Source organism: Protobothrops mucrosquamatus, unplaced genomic scaffold, assembly GCF_001527695.2.
Source record: "Protobothrops mucrosquamatus isolate PMUCROS unplaced genomic scaffold, P.Mucros_1.0 scaffold_206, whole genome shotgun sequence".
Taxonomy (NCBI): domain Eukaryota; kingdom Metazoa; phylum Chordata; class Lepidosauria; order Squamata; family Viperidae; genus Protobothrops; species Protobothrops mucrosquamatus.
This window is the reverse complement of record NW_015386282.1, coordinates 78,598-101,132: the sequence shown is the minus strand read 5'-3', so window position 1 is coordinate 101,132 and position 22,535 is coordinate 78,598. Positions and strand designations below refer to the sequence as shown.

The 22,535-nt window shown below is 34.0% G+C and overlaps 1 protein-coding gene across 1 annotated transcript in view; it reads left to right on the top strand.

Annotated features, from left to right (window-relative positions):
- Positions 1–22,092, top strand: part of RNGTT (RNA guanylyltransferase and 5'-phosphatase) — a 122,880-nt gene extending 100,788 nt beyond the window's left edge. The window contains exons 14-16 of the mRNA XM_015826119.1: positions 11,176–11,242; positions 19,358–19,481; positions 21,643–22,092. Of these exons, the coding sequence (XP_015681605.1) occupies positions 11,176–11,242; positions 19,358–19,481; positions 21,643–21,803 (352 nt within the window). The 3' untranslated portion in view covers positions 21,804–22,092. The remainder of the gene's footprint in view (positions 1–11,175; positions 11,243–19,357; positions 19,482–21,642) is intronic.
- The last annotated feature ends 443 nt before the right edge of the window (positions 22,093–22,535 follow it).

Genomic DNA, 22,535 nt, shown 5'->3' with positions numbered 1-22,535 from the left:
TGCAGGACTGGCCTAGGGTAATTTTTAGAGGGGTTTTAATTATATTTTAAATTTGACAATATTTAAATATCTCTTTTAATTAATTTTAAATTTGTATTGTTATTTATGTATTTTAATTGATTGTCAGCCGCCCTGAGTCCTACGAGGAGAAGGGCGGGATATAAATCCAAATAATAAATAAATAAATAAATAAATAAAGAAAAAAGCTACAGGCAAAATTGATTAGCATAAGAAGAGATTTATCAGACAAGGTAATCATTCTGGGTTCAGACGCCCAGACCTAACACATGAACAATAGATGAAGACAATTGCTTGAGAAGGAAGCGCAAGAGAAATAAAAAGGCTGGGCAGAAAGTGACTCTGGGGAAGAAATTCACATGGTATCTTAATTTTCCCTTTTTTTCATATATGTACATTTGTTTAAAACATCCTGTTGCTTAGTAGGAAGCAGATGGATCAAATACTATAAAGCCCATAGAAACTCCAATGTAAAGAGATGGAAAGTATTTAACTCAATTCCAGACACTGAGGTAAAGTAATCAAGTAAATTTTCATCAGGTGCCCAGATTATGATCTTGGGGTGATGTTGTGACAGCCAGAACTTGGAGGGCTGGTTGTGAGTTCACCTTGTTCAGCATCATTGCAACTTTGAATGGTGGCTGAATGAGTGGTCATAACTTGAAGATTACCTGCGTTCTCAAACTTCTTAAAAACACCTAAAATGCAGTATTGATAAATCATAATCCAACAAGCTTCCTTGCAGTGCTTGAATATAAATCTGTGAACAATTATTTGTTCCGTTTTCTTCTTTTAGTTTTGGATGTTTTTCTGTCGGACTTGTAGATCTGTTGAAGTAGTCCACCAGATGTTGCTTAGAAAGTATACCATTCAGCCACTAAATTGCATCTAGTATCAGTTTGATTCCCCTACCACTTTTCAAATACGCTCTGGACAATCCCATTGTATGAGCAGAAGTGTATAATTTGTATTACATATATTTTCCTTGGATCATGGCCAAGCTTGCTATTAAAAAATTGAAGGTTGAATTCGCAAATTTAAATCATTTTGATGCTACTACTGTTGTTGGGTTTTAGCTAGCATCATTGTGCTCTAAGGCAGCTTTATGAACTTGGAATCAATCAAACTGATACAAATGACTCAGACTTTCACGTTTAGAGTAGTGGTTTCAACAATTTTGAAACTGATATCTCATCAAAGAGAGATACGCTTGAAAAGTAATGCAGATCATTCCCACCTTAGGTATAAATTCATATATTGTATTTTTTTCCTTAGCTTAGAGCTTCAAATGGGACAGTTTGCATTGGCCAACTAACAAAAAATTGTAGGTTTTAGCAGTTTCCCGTTATTTATGCTTTAACAATACTATTCAGATTCTTCCTGCTTGTTATGAAAAGTATGAAAGGCTATTGGAAGGTATTCAGTATTTTTAATAGTTGTACTATTCCTGTGTTATAAATGACACATTGTTGAGGAAACATTGTTACCTTATAGAATCATCTTTATATATGATATATAAAGAGAGAAGCAGCATTTATGCTAAGGAGATTGTAGCTTAAAGGTAAGCATAAAGAACACATCAGAGGAAGCGGAGTGAATCTATTGAAGACAAAAGGAGCCCCCATGGAACAATGTCTTTCTAACATTGCAAAAGTTTTTGGGAAGAGGAAGTTGAGACTTTGCAGAACTCTTCATTCGGAATAACTTTTTTGTATAATGGTTTTAAAATGGAACCATGTCAGAATGTACCGAAAAAGGTACAGAGAAATCTGTACCTTTTGATAACAGGAAAGTCAAAGGATGGGAAAATGTCAGGGATTTTCTAGACAGACAGGCACACACATATATGTACACACTGTACTCTAAATTACAATTACGTTCTCACCCTGCCTCCTCCCTTTGCTTAATAAATTGTACAAACATTTTCATACAGACATTTCTTTACAGAGCATTTTAGTAACTTAACTGTCTTATTTCTTTCTCTTTGATTCATGTGCTTCTTAGCACAACCTTGATATGCTTACTCTGTTACACAGCCAAATTATTTTCACTTCTTGGACTTGCTTTAAGAAGAGAATGGGAAAAGAGAAGACAACTCTTTTCTGAATTTCTTAGAATTCCAGGACCTTTGTCAAAGTCCTGATCTGTCCTTGCAAACACTGCTGTCCTTTTCTCCAGCCAGATTGCCCTGCCAATTGCTTTTTCTGATTCTTTTGCTCTTGCTAGTCCTCAACTGCAGATTTTCTCCTCTGACTCACACAGCACAAACACACAACCTCCTCCATTACCTAACAGTTCTGTCAATTTTATATATTTCCCCCCAAAGGCAGACATCCCTTCTGTCAGTTGTATTAATTAGGCAGGAAGCTTCTAGCATCTGTGTGACACTTTGCATGGATCTGGCAAATAGGCAAAGACATAACCTTGAGACTAATTTACAACTCTGACCCAAGTAGGACATCTCATCCTGCCACAAGACAATCTGCTCTTCTGTTAACTGAACATTATTACATTATACATTATGCTTGATACCGCTTTGCAGTTGGTAGTACTGTATTGCCAATTAATGAAAGAAACCCAGTAGAGGCCTGGAATTTATATATTTTGGCTGAAGAATATCCGTTATAGAATATGTAGATCAAATTACATCCCAAGACAATTATTTCTGTTAGCAGGTATTGACTTCATTCACAAATCTTACAAATAATGTTGGATTCCCAAAATTTTAGAAAAGATAGATTGCCCCAACTCATTAAAAACATACAAAAACCTTAATTAGTGGCTTAGTCTTGAAAGTAGGTCAAATAAGAAAAATAATAACTAGTCAGAAAAAGATTCTGATACTTAATCTATGAAAATGTCACTTTTAAAATTAGAGCTACAGTGTATTAAAAGATAAAATATGCTACTTATGGCAGTCTACTCATCCTTGGAAAAGTAGTCAATACAATAAATACTTGATTTAATAGATTAATAGGGGATATAGGGTTGGGTAGGCTGTTAAATCTGAACCACAGATTATATAGAGTTCATTAATGCAGCTTATATTAACTACACATTTTGATAACTATTTTTATTCATACATCCATTATGTCAAGTTCCAGTTTAGGACTTCATTCTGCTTCTGATGTTCTGCTCATTATTAACACCAGTCCAGACCTTAATGTGGTATTATACAGTATGATATTCCTTATTTGCAATTAATGACCCTTGTATACCTGGTTCTAATGGATGACTATTATACTATTATATGGGATATCCATATAATGGTTATCATACTGCCTTACATTTTTCTTGTTCTTCTATCTGCCTTCCCCCTCCTTTTAAAAAAGAAAAAGAAAAAAAAAGGCACAAATTGCTATAGTGCTGGGTTTCCCCCCCTTTGTTTTAAAAATGTAGCTTTGATGTGTATTATGATTTACCAGAAGATGAAACTATCACAGCTGAGTAATCGTTGCAATGGCAAATATAACATTTCATGACAATGATAAATATTGGCTGTTATCAACAGATTTGAACTGACTTAGTTTGATCAGAACTTTACAATATTTCATTATAAAGCTTACTAGTATTACAAAATTGTATTACCACAAATAAATCAGCAAGTGGATTTCACTAGAAAAGCTATTGGACACCAATAGCTTGATTAAATTGAATTTAAAAATCTTATCTATACATGGCTGTTTTCAAGACAGGACAATGAAACTCTGTGCCATTTGGGACACTTCCCCATTCTATTGAATCTTTGAGATCAATAAATAAATGACTAAGTTGAATATTAAACGAAGAGCATCTTTGCCTCCTCTTCCTTTTTCTAACAAAGAAATGGGTTATTGTTCATTGCTTTTGTCTTCCTTAATCTATGCATTCTCTGTGTTGTTTTTCACATTACCTCCCATTGTTCTCCATTGTCTAGAGTGTTTCTTTAATTAGAAGCTTCTATTCTGTTACAACCCCCCCCCCCATTACTTTGCTTTGGAATAGTTTTTGACATTATATGTAATTATATATTGTAGTTCCTCCATAATAACTCTTTCCTCTCGGCAGTAACATATAAATAAAACCCAGATTCTGTATTGATTGTTGTGATTTTGCATTTATCCCAAAGTTATTGTTACCTGTGGTATTAAGAATTATTTTCCTGACTAAAAAGAGATGGTTTTGGTTTGTTTTAAAATATACTTCCTCTATTAGACCAATAGATATAATATGAAGAAATTTAATTTATATAGAAATGGACGAATATACTTTTACATACTTTTAAACTGTGAAAAAGCTATGATTCATTATATTTATTGAATTGGAATGCATTACAATAGTGAATACCTTAAAATAAATGATTTATAGTCCTTCTGTTTGCTGATCAAATGCATAAAGAGGGAGCAAAGTAAAATTCATATTGCTATCTCTGTTACTACATTGGAAGTAAAACTTATAATAGAAAAATGTTTCCAATCTTTCAGTACAAGTTATATTTTTATGATGAGACCTGAAGATACAAGATAATTGCTTTCTACTGTACTACATTTTTAAACAAGAATTCTTGTTAAATAAGGCTAGATCAGTATGAGACCAATTGAATAATCATTTATCAGGCACAAACCTTTTGTTTCCATGCATACACATTAAGAAGTTCAAATACTTCATAGAATAGTGGAAGAAAGCATCATGATAAATTTGCTAATATCATCTCTATTTTGGCAAATATTTGTTAATTGTAGATGTCCTAATTTTAAACTTTACTCAAAAAGGAAAAAATCAGTTTTACATCCCCATTAACCAAGAATTAAAAGTAACCCATTTAACATGAGAAAGGGAGGACATTTGTAAAAATTCTTATGGACAGTTCCTTGGAAAATAGGGTAGATTTGATTTAAAATGTTAGTAGGGAAGATTCAAATTGAATGATTTAAATCATGATTTTAGTTACTGTTCTGGAAGATCCTATAACCATTTCTAGTTAAATGTGCATTTGTTTGATGACCCCTTTTGACAGTGAGATGTAAATTTCATTTCTAGAAGGTACATTTAGCATATAGAGTAATATTGATTATTTTTAGATTAATTGCCATTAAAATTGAATTATATTTTAGTACTCACGTTCCTTTCAGGACTTTATAGCTGGAGCAGCAGTTCTCATAATGATGCTTCATTTAGGCAAACAGATTTTACATTTTCTTGCACTATTTGCATTTTGCATGCTTGCTTCTCTTATTCTCAAGTACAAGTGGTTGGATTTCATCAAAATATTCCCAGATGGGATCTATTTTACATAGTAGGATTGTTTTATGCACTTCAGGACCAGAAATATATTTTTCAAACCCTCATTTGACAAAATGTCTCTACTTTATTTTTGTAGTTTTAGAGAGTGTTTTACTATAGTCTGTCCACTTATGTCGCACCTCTATATTAGCAGTAGCAAGTAGAAGAGAGTATAATTTACTCATCTTTGGGGTGGGTTTATTTCATTAATGAAACACATATTTCAAAACTTTGATTTAAATATATTTTTGTCTTTTTGCTTTAAATTGTTTGTTTTATATGTCCTGTTGGGACCTATTTTTAGTTGCTTTAGAAAACTAGTCAAGGTCTGTTTAAATATAAGTCTATTTAAAAATAAGCTGAAGGCTCTTTTTTGTTTTTGTGAAAAGCATTTGTGAAAGTGATATAGAATGCTTTTTATGTTTTTTCTATGCTGTTTTTTCAGTGTGGGCAAAGATGATGTTATAAACTTATTTATGATCTATTGGCCAAAAAACGCAAAGTAAAAGTTGGAAAAAGTAACACTAAATTGAAAATCTTCCATATGTTGCATTGCTTTTTGGCAAGTTTTAATAATGTTGAGTTTTGACTGTCTTATCTAATAATCAAAAATAATAAATCTACAATTTAATTTTCACAGGCAAATAGAGATAAGTTAAAATAATAGAGAATATAGACTGATGCATAGACTGTGAGTAAAACCCATAATTTATTTTTGAGTAAAAGTGCAGAGGGTTAGATTGAAGGCTAGATTCTCCTTACAACAATTAATTCTTTTTTAATGTCTTGACTTCTTTAATTTACAGCATCTGATGGCTAAGGATAGGCATGCTACATTTGATAGATGTTAACTAGATTGATATTAACTAAATTTGGACTTCTAATCTGCAAATCTTAAAGCAATATATTATACTTTAATGATGTGCTCTAGCTGTCATTCTTTTGACTATACAGATAGCCCTTGACTTACAACCATTCGTTCAGCGACCATTCAGAGTTATGATGGCACTAAACAAATGGCGGTATTGATTGGTCTTCAGAGTTTTGGCCATCCCAGCAACCCTGCAACCCTGTGGGCACTTGGAAAATGGCTTGCACTTACCGGTTGCAGTGCCCCTTGATAACATGATTGCCATTTACAAACTTCCCTGCTGGCTTCCACAGAAAGTCAGTGTGGAAGCTGGCAGGAAAGATCAAAGGTCACTAGGGTAAGTCTCCCCCACTCGTGTACCCTTTCCTAGCCCTCCTGCATTTGTGCTGCATCAGCTGTTTTCACCTTCTCCCCAAGCCTTGCTGTGTCTCCCTCACATCCTCCTCTAACTTTGCTGACCCTCCCTTGCACCTCATGCCATGCCCCACCTGGCAATTTACTTGCTTACTTACCTGCCTGCTAGCCTGCTTACAAGCCATCTGAGACTTTCAACTTCCCTACTGACTTGGTTGTTGCCTTGGAAATTTCCTAGCTTAACATGGGATTCGATTAATATTTAGTGACAGAAATTCTGATCCCAGTTGCCATCATAAATTGAGGACTACCTGTAGCTATTGTTCCTGTTCATATGACCAATATTAAATGTTGTTTCAATGTTTACATGCTATGTAGCATCAGCAGGCATTTGGTCATGTGCCTAATGCACAGTAAAATCTGTTGATTAATGGAAGTCCTTTAGGCAAGCTAACTTGTATAGTTTTTCATATTTGCAAATATCCTAAAATCATTTAAATTAACATTTGAGCTAATAGGTGATTAAGATTTGCATCATCATAATATATAGTCTTTGTGCTTGTATGTATATGTTATACGTGTGTGTGTATCTTGTGAAAGTGACATATTTAATGCTTGTCTTTGCTAAAATTTGTAAAAATTTGGTCAACTTTGTATTTAATGTTTCCTATAAGAATAATGTGTCTGCTTTGATGAAATTGAATTGAACATCTCCACTGGCATTTGTTATTGAGCTTTTTGTTTTCTAGTCTATCCTGTTTTTCGTTCCCTTATGTAAGAATAATGTTCCAAAATAACAAATGAACACTGGATAAAATGGACTGGAGCCCAGGGATACAGAAATAACATCCTGTAGCTAATTAGATTAACAACATGCTATCATTTTATATGAGCTGCTGGTTGTGTATCAACACTGCAATTCTTTAAGGTAGCAGTTTAACTTGTTCAAAAGATAAGGATGGAAGTAGATTTTCCACTTATACACACAAAGGACAGCATTACAGGTGAAAAAGCTACATTTATCATTTCAATTTTACATCCAGTATCAGATAGTTTTTCTTTCCTCATTTTGACATCTTCCTGCTCAGAAGGTAAGAGATTAGGACAAGAAAAAAGCAACTACAATATTAATCAGATAACTGAAGTATTGCTGAAAGGGAACAAGAGAAAATATACTTTTAAAATAGTCAGATTATGCCACTATTTAATAATAGTGATTGTTCAATAGTGCAGGGCTTCTAGAAATACATTGCGGTCATTCTTCATAGACAGATTATAGCAATCTGAAAAACAATTGCTTTAGTCTTTCAAACGTTTGACAGAATTAAAACAAATCATTTGATTTGTGAATTAAAATCAGTATAAGAATTAAAAACTGCCAGACCAAGAAACATGAAAATATACTGTGGGGGAACTGTGAATTATTCTCATATTTCCTGTACATGTTTTGTTGAGGACAAAAGTTCCTTACATAGGGATGAAATGGAAGGGGGAATTGAGACTTCACCAAAATGGAGAAGATTCTAACAATGGCTGTTAGATGAAATAATAATCTCCCTAAGGAATGAGAGAAGATCAATTCTTTGAATAATTTATAAATAGGATGGACAAAGTATTCAACATACTACAATGAAACTGTCAGGTGACAGTAAAGGCATGTGGTGCTATTTATTAAGCTGTTCTTTTTAAAAAAAATATTTCCAAGGTTAAAATACATAATTAAGAAAATTACAATACAAAACAAGAGAGCTGTCCTTTTACATTTTTATTATTCTTAATAATACTTATATACGAGAAAGAATATGACCCTTTAACTTTGACTTAAGTATTAGCCAGCTTACACAGAGTTCTGTGAAAATATATTTTTCTGAATGTTTGCATATCTTTTCCTTAAATGTTATCAGTGAAACGTAATCTGAGTCCTAATGGTACATTAAGGAAATATGAAATGAAAGCAAAGAACACTAGAGTTGGTGCCTGTTCCATTTATATCATAATCAAAGCTATCCAAAATATAATGTTCTAGTGTGAAAAAGTAAGGACCCTTCCATCCAGTAGATTCAGTTATCACTACAGCCAGTTTATATTTCAGACAATGAGAAATGATTTGGGACAGCTTAGTCCTTTACACAAATATTTGCTTCTCATCAAAGCAATGTCCTTCCTACATTGAAGTTAAGGGGATGACGTATTCTGATTTAAGCCTCGATAGATCAAAAGGATGGCTTTCTGAATATTAATTATAATTCATGTAGATTTTCTCTGTTAATAGCGATAGCACTTAGATTTATATATCGCTCCATAGTGATTTACAGCACTCTTCGAGTGGTTTACAAATGCCAGATATTGCCCCCAACAATCTGGGTCCTCATTTTACCGATCTCAGAAGGAGGGAAGGCAGAGTCAACCTTCAGCCGATCAGGAACGAACTCCTGGCAATGGGCAGAGTTAACTTGCAATACAGCATTCTACCCACTGCACCATCACAGCTCCATTAATGTATATGCCTTCATTTAAATAAGCAGCAACTTTCCTAGCAAGTTGTGATAATGATTTCATATTTATCATCCTAAAATATTAGCACCTTGCATTGTTGATGGTCATCCCCAGAATCCTTAACTAAAAGAAAACGATAATTATAACTGAAAGATAACCCTTACATTTTATTTTTCCAATTACATTTTAGCATTGTGTTTTGTATTGATAAGTAAAAAAAAGTTTTGTAAATATTCCTTAACAAAAATATGCCTTTCAGTAAATATGGCTCATGAAGTTGCTTCAGTAAATATGGCTCATGAAGTTGCAATTGATCTTGAAATTTTGAAAATTACAGTCTGGACTGCCAATTTTCTACTTTTCCATATTTACATTTTGATTAATTTCACCTAATAATCTTGAATTTATGACTTTTGGTGCTCAATTTCTTTCTGGATTGCATGGGAGAAAAGTTTTGAGAAAACCTACTTTAGTACCTGTTTAAAACAATATTTAAAACAACCAAAACAAGAGAAATATAATTAAAATGATAATTTCTATAATCTAAAGATACCTATCGAATAGCAATAGCAACAATTATCAATAGCAATAGCAACAACTATTATTTTTGTTTTCTTATACTAAATAAATGCTGTTGCTCTTTTCATGGATGGCTTTTTTTGCATATGATAATCTGATAAAAATGAATTTTAGTCATTTATTCTAAAACTTAGATATTCTAACTAGTAGCAGGAATAGGATGGGGATACCATTTTAGCCACAACAAGGATATAGATAGATTAAACCAGGGTGGGCAATTAATTTTTCCAAGGAGCCATATGAAAAAATTGGGACTGTTGTGGAGGGCCAAACCAATAAGGGTGTGAAGGTGCATAGGCATGCACACACAGACACCATTGGAAAAGAAAATAGCAGTTGCCTTCAAAATAAAAGCAATCTACACAGGCCAGCCTATTGAAGCTAAAGGGCTAGATGTCACCTGGGGGCCGTAAAATGCCCAGGTCTGGATTAAACTTAACTACCATTTTTATTTTCTATGGATGCTTAAAGTCTGAATAAAAGTTTGAGATCTGAAGATATGGATAATTTTTATAGTTTATATAAAATGTATTTATTCGTTACCTGTTTCAGTGGCTGCCTTTCTTAGGAAGATTGGGATCTTTATGGGATAATATGGGATTCCTATGATAGCTTCCATATAGGCATATTTCTAAGCAGGCCTCCAAGTAAAGTCTTTATAAAAGAACTTTGGCCATTGGCCCTGCCTTTTCTTAAATTTGAATCAGTGCTGGATCTCTGCATGAGCATTTCCACAGATCTTTTAGAAAGAACCATGCATTGACCATTATTAGTAAGCGTAATATAACTTGATAGTCAAATCTCCATCTTTCAGTAAGGGAGAAATTATTCTAATACTAGAATTCCAGCTAAAAGGTGACATATAAATTAGAAAATTATACTCTTGTGAGAATAATATATTCATTCCAAACACGTAGCTTTTTTTTTTTTTTGTAAAGCACCCATTTTTGTAGAAATAATGGAGGGAATTTTGTCCATTCCTAATCAGCTCAAGTTTTGATAAGCATGATAATTACTTTTCTGGAGATTGCCTTCTGACAAAAATATGAAGCATGGACTTCAGTATATTACTAGATTTATACTACTACTTAAATTATAGGTATATTAACTAGAATATACAGGTAGTCCTTGAGTTACTGTTGCAATTGAGCCCAAAATGTATGTTGCTAAGTGAAACATTTGTTAAGTGAGTTTGCCCCATTGTATGACTTTTTCTTGCCACAATTGTTAAATGAATCATTGCATTTGTTAAATGAGTAACATAGTTGTTAAGTGAATCTGGATTCGCCATTGACTTTGCTTGTCAGAAAGGGATCACATGACCCCGGGACATTGCAACGGTTATAAATACAAGAGAGTTCCCAAGTATCTGAATTTTGATTGCATGACCATGGGGATACTTGCAACGTCATGTAAAAAATGGTCATAGGTCACTTTTTTCAGTGTCGTAACTTTGAATGGTCACTAAATGAACTGTTGTAAATTGAGGATTACTTGTATATATGGGCCAGGTTAGATTACTTTACATGTACTTATCAAAACATGTATGATGGCATTAAGACAGCTTTTAATTAGACATTTTCTTTTTTTTTTAGGCTTCTCCCAAGGAACGTCGGACTGCTTTATGTTGGAAGTTTAGATAGACCTTTTGCAGAAATTAAGGTAATAGCAATTAACTTTGTAAGTTTTTGCCTAGGTAAAGTTATGCTGCTTTGTTAGTTTGTGTGTGTATGTTGTAGCATTCACATGTTCAATGTTTGCAACTTTCTGAGAAATAAGCAGCTTATTTTAAAACATTTTGATGAAATATTTATACTTTAAAATGGCTAGCTCTTTACTTTCTTAAGTACATTCTTTTCCAGACATTTGGTAGAATTAGTGTATTCAAATTTGAGATGTGCATCTTTTTCACGAGGATTAAATAATTCCAGGCTAATCTCTCTATTAGGAGCCCTGATGGCGCAGTGGTTAAAATGCAATATTACAGGCTAACTCTGCCAACAGTCTGGAGTTTGATCCTGATGGGGCTCAAGGTTGATTCAGCCGTCCATCCTTCCGGGATCGGTAAAATGAGGATCCAGATTGTTGGGGGCAATATGCAAATAATGCTTCAACATTGTAAACCGCCCAGGGAGTGCCGTAAAGCACTACGGGGCAGTGTATAAGCCTAAACGCTATTGCTATTGCTGTAATTATTGTAGAGAGAATAATAATACTCTCACAAACAGGAAGACAATAGCTGTTTCCACTGTTGCTTCCTAGCATCTTACATTTGAGATATTCTGCCAACAATTCTAGATGTAATAAAGAGCTATCAAGGTTAGTACCATTAATAGCCTAGTACTCTATTTATTTATCCCAGTGGTGGCGAACCTATGGCACGGGTGCCAGAGGCGGCACTCAGAGCACTCTCTGTGGGCATGTACGCCGTCGCCCCAGTCCTAGGCCTTCAGCTGGGTTTTATAAAACCTTTTTGCTTTAGGCCTCCGCCGCCGTGTGCAAAAAAAAAAAAAAAGGTTCAATCAGTCAATTTCAATTTCTCGCGGGAAAAAAAAACTTGCAAAGTTGGAATTGATTGATTGAACTTTTTAGTCCCACCCAATGTGCCGTTACCACCGTAGCCACGCCCACCCAATGGGCCACGGCCCATCCAATTGGCCACACCCAGCCAATGGGCCACACCCACCTGGCACTTGACGATGCATAAGTGGGTTTTGGGTTGCAGTTTGGGCACTCCGTCTCTAAAAGGTTCGCCATCACTGATTTATCCAGTCCTCTTTCAAAACTGACTAAATTGCTGGTTATCAATTGATGTGATGGCAGCAAGTCCCATAGATAGCTATGCATTGTATAAGCAATGTTTAGGTTTTAATGCTTCTGGATATCAATATATTTTATTTTAAGAAATGACTCAATTTTGAGAGGGAGAAAAACCACTCTAAATTTACAGATAGTCTATGTTTTCCTCTGAGAAAGATTGAAATAAACCCTCCCCCCCAATTGTTGTAGCTGTTTTGTTTATGTACATACTCTTTTTCAGGAGTGGTGATCAAATCTCTATATACATGCCCCAGGGAGATGAGCATAACTAATCAGGTGGTTCTTGACACTCTTTTTTCTCTCTTCTCCACCCAGATTCTCTTAACCATGTTATGAAAATATTTATTTTTTGTGAAACAATTTCCAATTCTTAAGCGCTTATTTCTTTAATAAAGCAACTAGAAGTGTCTACATTTTAAAGGAAACTTTATATGGAGTGCCAAATCTTATAAGAGAAAATTTTCACACCAAATGAGAATCCTGTTGAAAGGATAGCGGGATAACCTGGCTATGATTGAGTCAAAGGCAAAATTATATAACATATTAAAATATAACTCTGGCATGATCATTTAATTTATAGGAAAGTGACTGTATGAAATTGTTTTCAGATAATTTCATGTTAAAATAACAAATCTGCAGGATTTAACTGATGATTTCCATAATAACATTTGAACGTGAGATAGTTAATAAAAGACATGTTTCATAGTTGCCAACCTTGGCTACTGAAAACATACCATAATTAGTCTTTGGAGAGTATGTTTATTCTTTTGGTGTACTGCAGCCCAGATGAAAGGATATAAAACTGAGAGCACGTGATTAAATCTATCTCTTCTTATTGTAGAATATTCCTATACAGGCCATATTATATCCATAGGGAAAGCAGAACTGCTATCATGCCAATCTGGGTCTTTGTTAGGAACAGAAACCAGCTCATGCATACTATTACATATAATTATCATAAAATTATGGGCTAGAAATGGAAGAGTTATGCTATTGCATTTTAGACAGCATATTCGTAATAAGCTGTAATAAAATAAGCATTTTGAATTGGATATAAGAATAGGCCTTACTTGCAATTACAAATGTGTGTTCAATTGAAACACTTTTGAAGCTCAATTTAACAAAGCAAACACATTTTCTGGCAGCTTTAGCATAATTGTTTCCAGGGTTGAAATCTCTTTTGATTTAAAAAAAAACAACTCCCAACTTGAATAAAGCTAGCTGCTGGGAAGCAAAGCACATTTGAAGAAAACTATTTCAATTAACTGGTTTTTCAGTTTTATGTGAAATAATAAATAACAGTAAGTGTCAAAGTATTCCTGTTTATTTTTTCCACACTTTAGATATGATTGAAATGATTTGTTCATATGTAGAAATTGTCATTTTAATGAGACATTTTAATTCTATATGCTATGTATAGGACATTTCACTTAATATATAGAGCAGACCACAATTAACATCAAGCATATACACAATGAGGGAATTGAAATCTATATTTACTCCTTGATAAGCACACCAATTTTTTATGGATTTATATGTCACTTTCTTTGATTTTTAAGTATGTATTTAAAATGTAATGCAATGGTTTGTCATTAGTTTTCAGGAACATTACAAATGGTAGAATCTAATATTGTGTTAGCAGAAGTTCTACTTGCTGTGGCCCTGCAAATTATTTATAATGTATTTTGCGAGAAACGGGAGTCATTCTCCCTTAGAAGAAGATGCTTCTGTTAGCAGACACATAACCAGTCTCTCTCCTCTGTTCCACATCAGTAGCAAGCTACAAAAACTTAGTGGCATGACGCACTGCTGATTTTAGCATGCCGTTGAGGGGAAGGAGATGAAAGAAGCCCCCTATATGGTTAAAAGATCTTGAAAAGTATAATTACATTTCAGATATTTGGTCCATGCCTTTCTATTAGCATCATCGTGTCACCCTTCTCCCGGTAGCCATCAGCTATGAAGTAAATAAGTAGAGTCCTAGCCACCAAAAGAAATGGATTCCCTGCTGTTTTAACAGAAACATGTGTTGGATTTCATCCATGTGGGAGGCTGCATTTGACAAAGAGGGGCCTTATGTAGAAACATTGTTTTATTACCTAAAAGGACTTAAGATGATGAAGGAAAACATTTTTTAAATTAAAGAGTAGAACTGAAAGAATGTATTATCTTACACCTCTGAATTGCTCAATTGCTGTGGCAGTTGAGCTGTTCTTATATGAAGATTTAGGGACAGTTTTGCAAAATATATCTGACAGTTATTTTTAAAATATATTTGGGCTATATTATTATGTAAACATTTACAGATAAAGAGTCCTTGTCTTTTTTCTTTTTTTTGCTTTTTGCTTTTCTGAGATCCTTGTTATATATGATTTGGGTTTTTTTTTTTCCTGAGAAGGATAAAAGGTATGCATGAAATAGAGAATGGAATGGAACGGAACAGAACAGAATAGAATTCTTTTATTGCCAAGTGTGATTGGACACACAAGGAATTTGTCTCTGATGCATAAGCTCTTAGTGTACATACAAGCAACAATTGGTAAATCATGATCATAATCTTAAAAAAACAATCATAATAAATCATAAGATACAAACTCGGTGATAGTCATACATAGGATATGAAATAAGCAAACAACATAAATCATAATAGGATACTAAATAAAGGCAACATAAATCATGAGATACAAACAACAAATTATAAGAAGCTAAGGAAATAGATAATAGGAAAGATGAGAAGGATAATAGGTGATACAGCTCTACTAGATGGTTTGACATCCTAGAGCATAGACAGTGTTGTAGGAATTAGTTGTTTAGCATAGTGATGGCATGGGGGAAAAACTGCCCTTGTGTCTAGTTGTTTAGGCATGCAATACCCTATAGCATCGTCTTGAGAGAAAGAGTTGAAACAGTTTATGTCCAGGATGTGAGGTGTCCAGGATGTGTCTATAAATATTTTCACAGCCCTCTTTCTGGCCCGTACAGTATACAGGTCCTCAATGGAAGACAGGTTGGTTGCAATTGTTTTTTCTGCAGTCCTAACTATCGGCTGAAGTCTGTGTCTGACTTGTTTGGTTGCTGTGTCAAACCAGACAGTTATAGAGGTACCAGTGACAGACTCAATAATTCATTTGTAGAACTGTATCAGCAGCGGAGTTTGACTGAACCACCAGGTTGAACTAAAATTCCTATTTCAGACCAATTCCAAGAAGGTCTTATGGGGCATGGCCTGTGCAACCACTGATCTTCTCAGTGCCTTACTTACCATTAGCTGCTGCACTTGCGTTCAAATGCACCATACCCAACAGGCCTGCCCACCGGTCCTTCCCCTCTGCCTTCCCAGGCCATCCTTTCCTTGCCATGCTTGTATTAAAGGTAATGAAGGAAAGCATCAGTCTTGCATCAAGAAAAAATAAATACAAGTAGTCCTCAGCTTACAGCCATTCAGTTAGTGACCATTTGAAGGTTCAGCGGCACTGAAAAAGTGACTTATGACTGTTTTTCAAACTTATGGAGGAAAGCGAGGAAAGAGCTGATGGCCTCTTCTAGGAAAGTTATCCCCTTGCATCAGGTGGCCCTTGAAGGTTAATTAAAAACAACAACAACAATGCAGTCCATTTCCAAAGATTGCTTGTTCCTGCTTTAATGGGATAAGAAAAGCAGAGAGTTCTGGAGGGTCTGCCTTACAAAACAAGAACAAACTTTTTATTGACGGCTGGTATTGATGAATCTAAGCCGTCCTAATTTTTACAAGTGTTACTTTCTGATATTACTCAACTGTGATTTGTAGGTTGGACCAGTGATTATAGTAGATAGTGATCGCATAAATTATATGGGGGGAAAGGAATGTTTTATCCCCCTCCCTTCCTTCCAGCATATTCAGAATAATTATAGTAACATGTCATTGTTTAAACTGATCAGCACTTTCTGTTAGGAAAATGCATTTAGGTTGTTGTTCTGGCAGATGTTATCATTTTCTGGAAAGATCTTCCAGATTGTTAATGAATGGCCAAGCAAGTACATAGATAGTTAGTTAATCCCACTTAATTGTCACAGTGAAATAGAGCAAGCACATAATTTTCTGCTATTTTAATTCTGTGAACACTATAAGAATGATAAATTGTGACACAGCCTTATAGAGAATGCTAATTTGAGAAAGTCATTGACTACAATAAACTTTCTTCCCTTCACTTTTCCTTCTCAAACAAGTGGTTCACTAACATCTTTTCCTCTTTCAGCAGGAAATGGATGGATGGACTTAGCTAGCTAAAGATAAATTTTACCTGGCAGTGATTACCAGTTAATATGCATTTTCAATTCATTATGCAGTCTAATGTTTTTTCTATGTGCAATCATATTCACTGTGGATTAGGAAAGGGTATGTTTTCCTGAATGTGACTAGCTGATTCCACAACTGTAAAACATCTGGCTGAGAAATGCTTTTCTGTGACATATGTGATATGCTATAAAAAAGAATATGGATGGACACATTGGGCAGTTAATCACGCTAACGAAATGGAAATGATTCTAACCTTATTTTGTGGTGGATAATTTGTTGGGTAAAACTCCCAACATTTCTCATGATGTCACTTCTGCTAAAAAGATTTAAATCCAATGTCCTACCAGAAATCAATATAGTTGCCACAGTGGTGGTGATATGAATTACTGGTATGTGTACAGGGGGCTGGAGGGAATGGTGGGGTTAGAAGGAAGCACTTGTGATGATTAGATCTAAATAAATTTAAATTACTACAGAAATGATAATAGTTTACAATTAAGAGGATGGGGGAATTTTTTGGGAACTGCATTTGAGAATTTGTAAAATTTCTTCAGAACAAAATAATACCTTGCTGCTTCAACAATAGTGTATTAAGATACTAGTTAAGCTGAAATACTTCTGTAGGCATGAGGCAGGCACTGAGAATCCTGGTATCCTACTGTAATGAAGATCAATTTATAATCAATTATGATAAATCCAAAGTTTTAGATTTTTTTTCTAACAAAAGACAAAAGCACAAGTGGACAATTGGTTCCCATGAATTAGAGCAGGTCAGATGTTTTAATATTTGGGCATAGTATTTCGGGCCTCCGGGAAATTAACAACCCAGGTAAATTATGCCACACAAACAATAATTAAATTTTATAGGCAATGGGGCATATTACATTCCAGCAGCAGTTAAATTGTTTACAGCTAAAACAGTTGCCCAACTATTATATGGGATACAACTTGACCCATACACAAATCCGAGTGCTTATGAAGCCACTGAAATTTCCTTAGGACTTCATTCAGTATCCCAGTGCCGTATTGAAGCTTTGAAGCTAATGTACTAAGTATTAAGACTCATTCCTGGTCTTGGATTCTAATCTCAGTATTTTGAATCAAGTTACATCTACAGGCCTGATGTTTCTGCTGTTGACAGACAGCTACCAATCTCATTGTCCCTGTATCTGTATAGCAGAACTTTGCAGTTGTATTTATCTTGAATCTTTAAGCCATTAACTCTGGAGAAGGTCAAATTAATAGTAGAAGAGAGAATCAGGGACATTGATCATCAAAGTGATATCACCATTGAGTGCCCTTGGAAATCGATCACCAATTATTGGACAGACCCAAGCCCTTTACTGCAGGGTGTCTATACAATCAGAAGCCTCTTCCTTCTGTTTCTTTTCATTTTTTTCTTTTTGTACTTTGGGCTTTATCTCTCTCTTTTTTCTTTCTTTTCTTTATATTAATTCTTGTTAGGTTTTATCTGCTGTTTAAAATTCTTAATAAAATGTATATGAAAAAAATAAAGAAATTATTATAAAATATTGCCTTGGGACAAGATTAGACTATTCATTTCCACTCTAGTACAGAAACCATTTCTCATATAATGAAAACAAGAATAGCATGGGTTTTGTTTAGAAAAAGAGAACATGTTCAACAACAGAGGTTACCATAGCTACTCCAAAATTTTGCATGGCTAATAAGGTGCACAAGATAAAGTATCCAAAACAAATAAAATGTTAAGTGGATGCAAGTAATTCTATGACTTGGTGTTAATCTAATTGTAAAATACAGCTTGAAAGGTATCTGCATATTGTTTAACTTTTTTTTTAATAAAACCAACCCTGGAAGCATTCAGATTATTTTGTTATAAAGGCACTAAGACAAAAGTATATGGCAGTTCTGATTCTCGAATGTGTTAAATTATAATTCCCTGCAGCCCCAGTCAGGATATTAATGGAAATGAATATTGGAAGCTACAGTTATCAACATCTGGAGGCCATAGATTTCCCATCGGTTACTTAGTTTCACACAGATGGAAAGCGGTTTTGTAACTTACACCTGTGGGGAAAATATAATACATTTACCATTAAGTGTTTGATTTGTGTCTGGTTTATTTGAATTTTTATCATTGTAAATTTGTACAAACTCATAATTTTTGTGACCATAATTATTGTTAATTTGAGGAGAAATAGGATTACAGAAATGTTGGACAATTTTAAAAGTTGATTTTAGTATAAGTTTACTGATTCAAATGACAAGTATAATTTATTTAAAAATCTAAACTGGTAAGTTTTAGGAGCTTATGAAATATATTCTCCTGATTAAATAACACAATAGACACAATTTCCTGTGTTCTATTTGATATTCTATTTCTGTATATGTAATTACATCAAGAATAAAACATCTTGTAATTTAAACAGAAATCCTTTGCATTTCTGCATTCTAGGTTTTTTCCCCCTTAAAAAAATTACATGCCCCATAGGGATGTTATGTATTCAAATACAATTTCAATATATATTCATAAATTGAAATTTAACTTCACTGTTTTCTGCTTTTATCATGCTTCTTGTATCTTTGGGGTACATAATATTATGTTTGTAGCAAGTAATTTGGTACTGAATGATCTGAATTTGAGAAAACAAGTTTGACTTTTTTCATTTGCAACAAAAAATCTTTATTTTTAAAAACAGGTAACAAAAGACTTGAAACAATTTGATAATAAAATAATAGAATGCAAGTTTGAAAACAACAGCTGGGTATTTATGAGACAAAGGATAGACAAAAGTTTTCCCAATGCATACAGTACAGCAATGGGTAAGTGCAATAAATTGGTTCTGTATCTGCATGTTGTTATTAAACTTTAACTAGCAAAAATAACTTTTTTTGCAAAGACTTTAAGATTCATAATTTGAGTTTTCTTGGCTTCAATAAAAATTGGAATTCAGAACCAGAGTTTGACTCATGCATATTTAAAAATGAAATGTGGACTGGCATGGAGCATTCATATCAAGTGGTCTTCTCTTGTCTGACACTTTCAATTGTATTCAAATTAAGACAGCCACTACTCAGTGAAAATTTCTACATCCTAAAATAATGTGCAAAACATGGGAAATAAGAGATTAAAATTATGAAAAAATGTTTCCTTATATAGTACATACTAATTTCCCTACTACTATTAAAAAGAATCTAATAAAAAATTTAAAACAATAAGTTTCTTCCCAAGGAAAATGCTTTAAAAATCATTACAAATTATTATTGTTGGTGTTGAATAGCTCAAACTAAAATGTATTTTAACTCTGTGCACTTCATGTGACAAAATGTATTTTGAAAAATCCAGAGGAAAAATACTATTGGTATGTTGTAACGAAAGTTACAAAAATATTTAAGTACCATATTATTTGTTGTGATGCTTTTATTAACACATCACTGATATTTATGCATATAGCCATAGTTACATACTGTTCAGGATTCCATATTTGTACAGTTTAGGTGTCAATACTTTCCATAAAAACATGAAATTACATAAAAATCTATACTTTCCCCCAAATAATATATTGTCGGTATATGCCTAAACATTACACAATCGCTTACATTAATAGCAAACATTTAAATTTGTTTAAAAGGTTTTAATTGCTTCTTACAGTAATGAATTAACCTTTTAGACTAATGTTTCCAAAATACGATATCAAAATTTATTACATAGTTACAAGGCATACACCAGGCTGTTCATTACAGGATTCAGTACAGTATAGTGCAGATGACACTAAGCTGGCAGGAATAGCCAACACCCCAGAAGACAAACTCAGAATCCAAAAAGATCTTGACAGACTTGAACAATGGGCCCTATCCAACAACATGAAATTTAATTTGGAGAAAAACAAGGTTTTATACCTAGGCAGGAAAAACCTGGGATACAAGTATAGATTAGGTGAAACCTGGCTCAACTGTGTGAGCTCAACTGCTCACAGTAACTGTGAGAGGGTCCTTGGAGTCCTATAGACAATCACTTAAACATGAGCCAGCAGTGTGTGGCAGCAGCCAAAAAAGCTAACACAATCCTCGGTTGTATAAACAGAGGCATAGAATCAAAATCACATGAAGTATTAATACCACTTTATAAATCCTTAGTGAGACCACACCTGGAATACTACATCCAGTTTGGGTCACCATGTTACAAAAAAGATGTTGAGATTTTGGAAAAAGTGCAAAAAAGAACAACTAAAATGATTAAGAGCTGGAGACAAAACATATGAACGGTTGCAGAAATTGGGTATAGCCAGTCTAGAGAAAAGGAGGATTAGGGGTGATATGATAGCAGTATTCCACTATTTGAGGGGCTGCCACAAAGAAGAGGGAATCAACTTATTTGCCAAAGGACCAGAAGGCAATACAAGAAACAATGGATGGAAACTAATCAAGGAGAAAAATAACCCAGAATTAAGGAGAAACTTCTTAACAGTGAGGACAATTAACCGGTGGAACAGCTTGCCTTCAGAAGTTGTAGGTGCTTCATCACTGGAGGTTTTTAAGAAGAGACTGGACAGCCATCTGTCTGAAATGATATAGGGTCTCCTGATTAAGCAGGGGGTTGGACTAGAAGATCCTCAAGGTCCCTTCCAGTTCTATTCTGGTTGATTGATTGATTGATTAATCTTAGTAGTAGCAGTCTCAGAGGCTGGAGAAGAAGCATCAAAAATTCTGGTTTTGAGGATAAAGTTTTAGGTGTCAGTGTAGAAATTGACCTTTATAGGAACATTGTGATGAGAAGCTTCTTCTTTTGAACTAGTTGAACATGGCTGCACATGAATGGGACTTTCTTTGAATTTCATTCCATGGATTATGTTGTCATCGTACTCATAGAAGTGTGCAGGGCAATTGGTTTGGATCTACTGGATTTTGAGAATCTCCATTCTCTGTAAGTACAACTGTGAATAAATGTTTTTTCTTGCTCTCACAATGTGTTTTTCCCTTCCAGCTGTATGCAACAGTATACAACATCCAGTGACAAAGGAAATCCTTTTTGAATTCATTGAAAAATGCATGGCAGCAACTCCAGGACAACCACGTAAACATCACCTAGATCCTGACACTGAACTAATGCCACCACCACCACCTAAAAGACCTCGGGTGTCGTAACAGATCTCTTCAGACCAAAAAAACAGTAGAATTGTTTAGAATTCTACAAGATAATATGTATGGTGTAAATATCCTGTAAATACTTACGTGCATTTTTTTTGGAATGCCACACCACGAACTAAGATTTGTTTTCTACTTGACAAGTTGAACATTGTTTCTAAATTTGAAAAATATTTAATCTAAAGGGATGATGTGGAATCAGTGGAAAGCTATTGTTTGGTAGGTAACTTTCAAATTTGATATTTTATACCAGCTATCTGGAACTGTGAAGCCATGATAAAAATGTTTCCTCCCCCCCCCTTTTTTTTAAAAAAAAACAAAAACCAGTATTTCAGTAAGTGTGTGAAACTTATTGCCTTGTTTCATTTAGTTTAGTTCTTTCTTAGGGTCTTGTTTTAAAAATAATTGCAAATGGTAATGTAATGTTCTTAAATAAAAGTTTACCAGGTTTCACTATTTTTTTAAATACAGCCTTTTATATTAAAGACATTACAAGGTCTTATATAAAAATTGTATTGGATGTGCACTGAGTCTTTTTTTTTTCCAGCTTGAACTAAACATTTGCTGAATCTGTTTTAAAACTACAGTAGATTCTGCATTAGGACCAAACATAAACAGTCCTTGGTATAAAAACTATTTCCCATTTCTGTACAAATAAATACAAGTTATATCATAATGTATATCATTTGAGATTCATGAAGATTAGCCATTTTAACAATATAATGTTAGTTT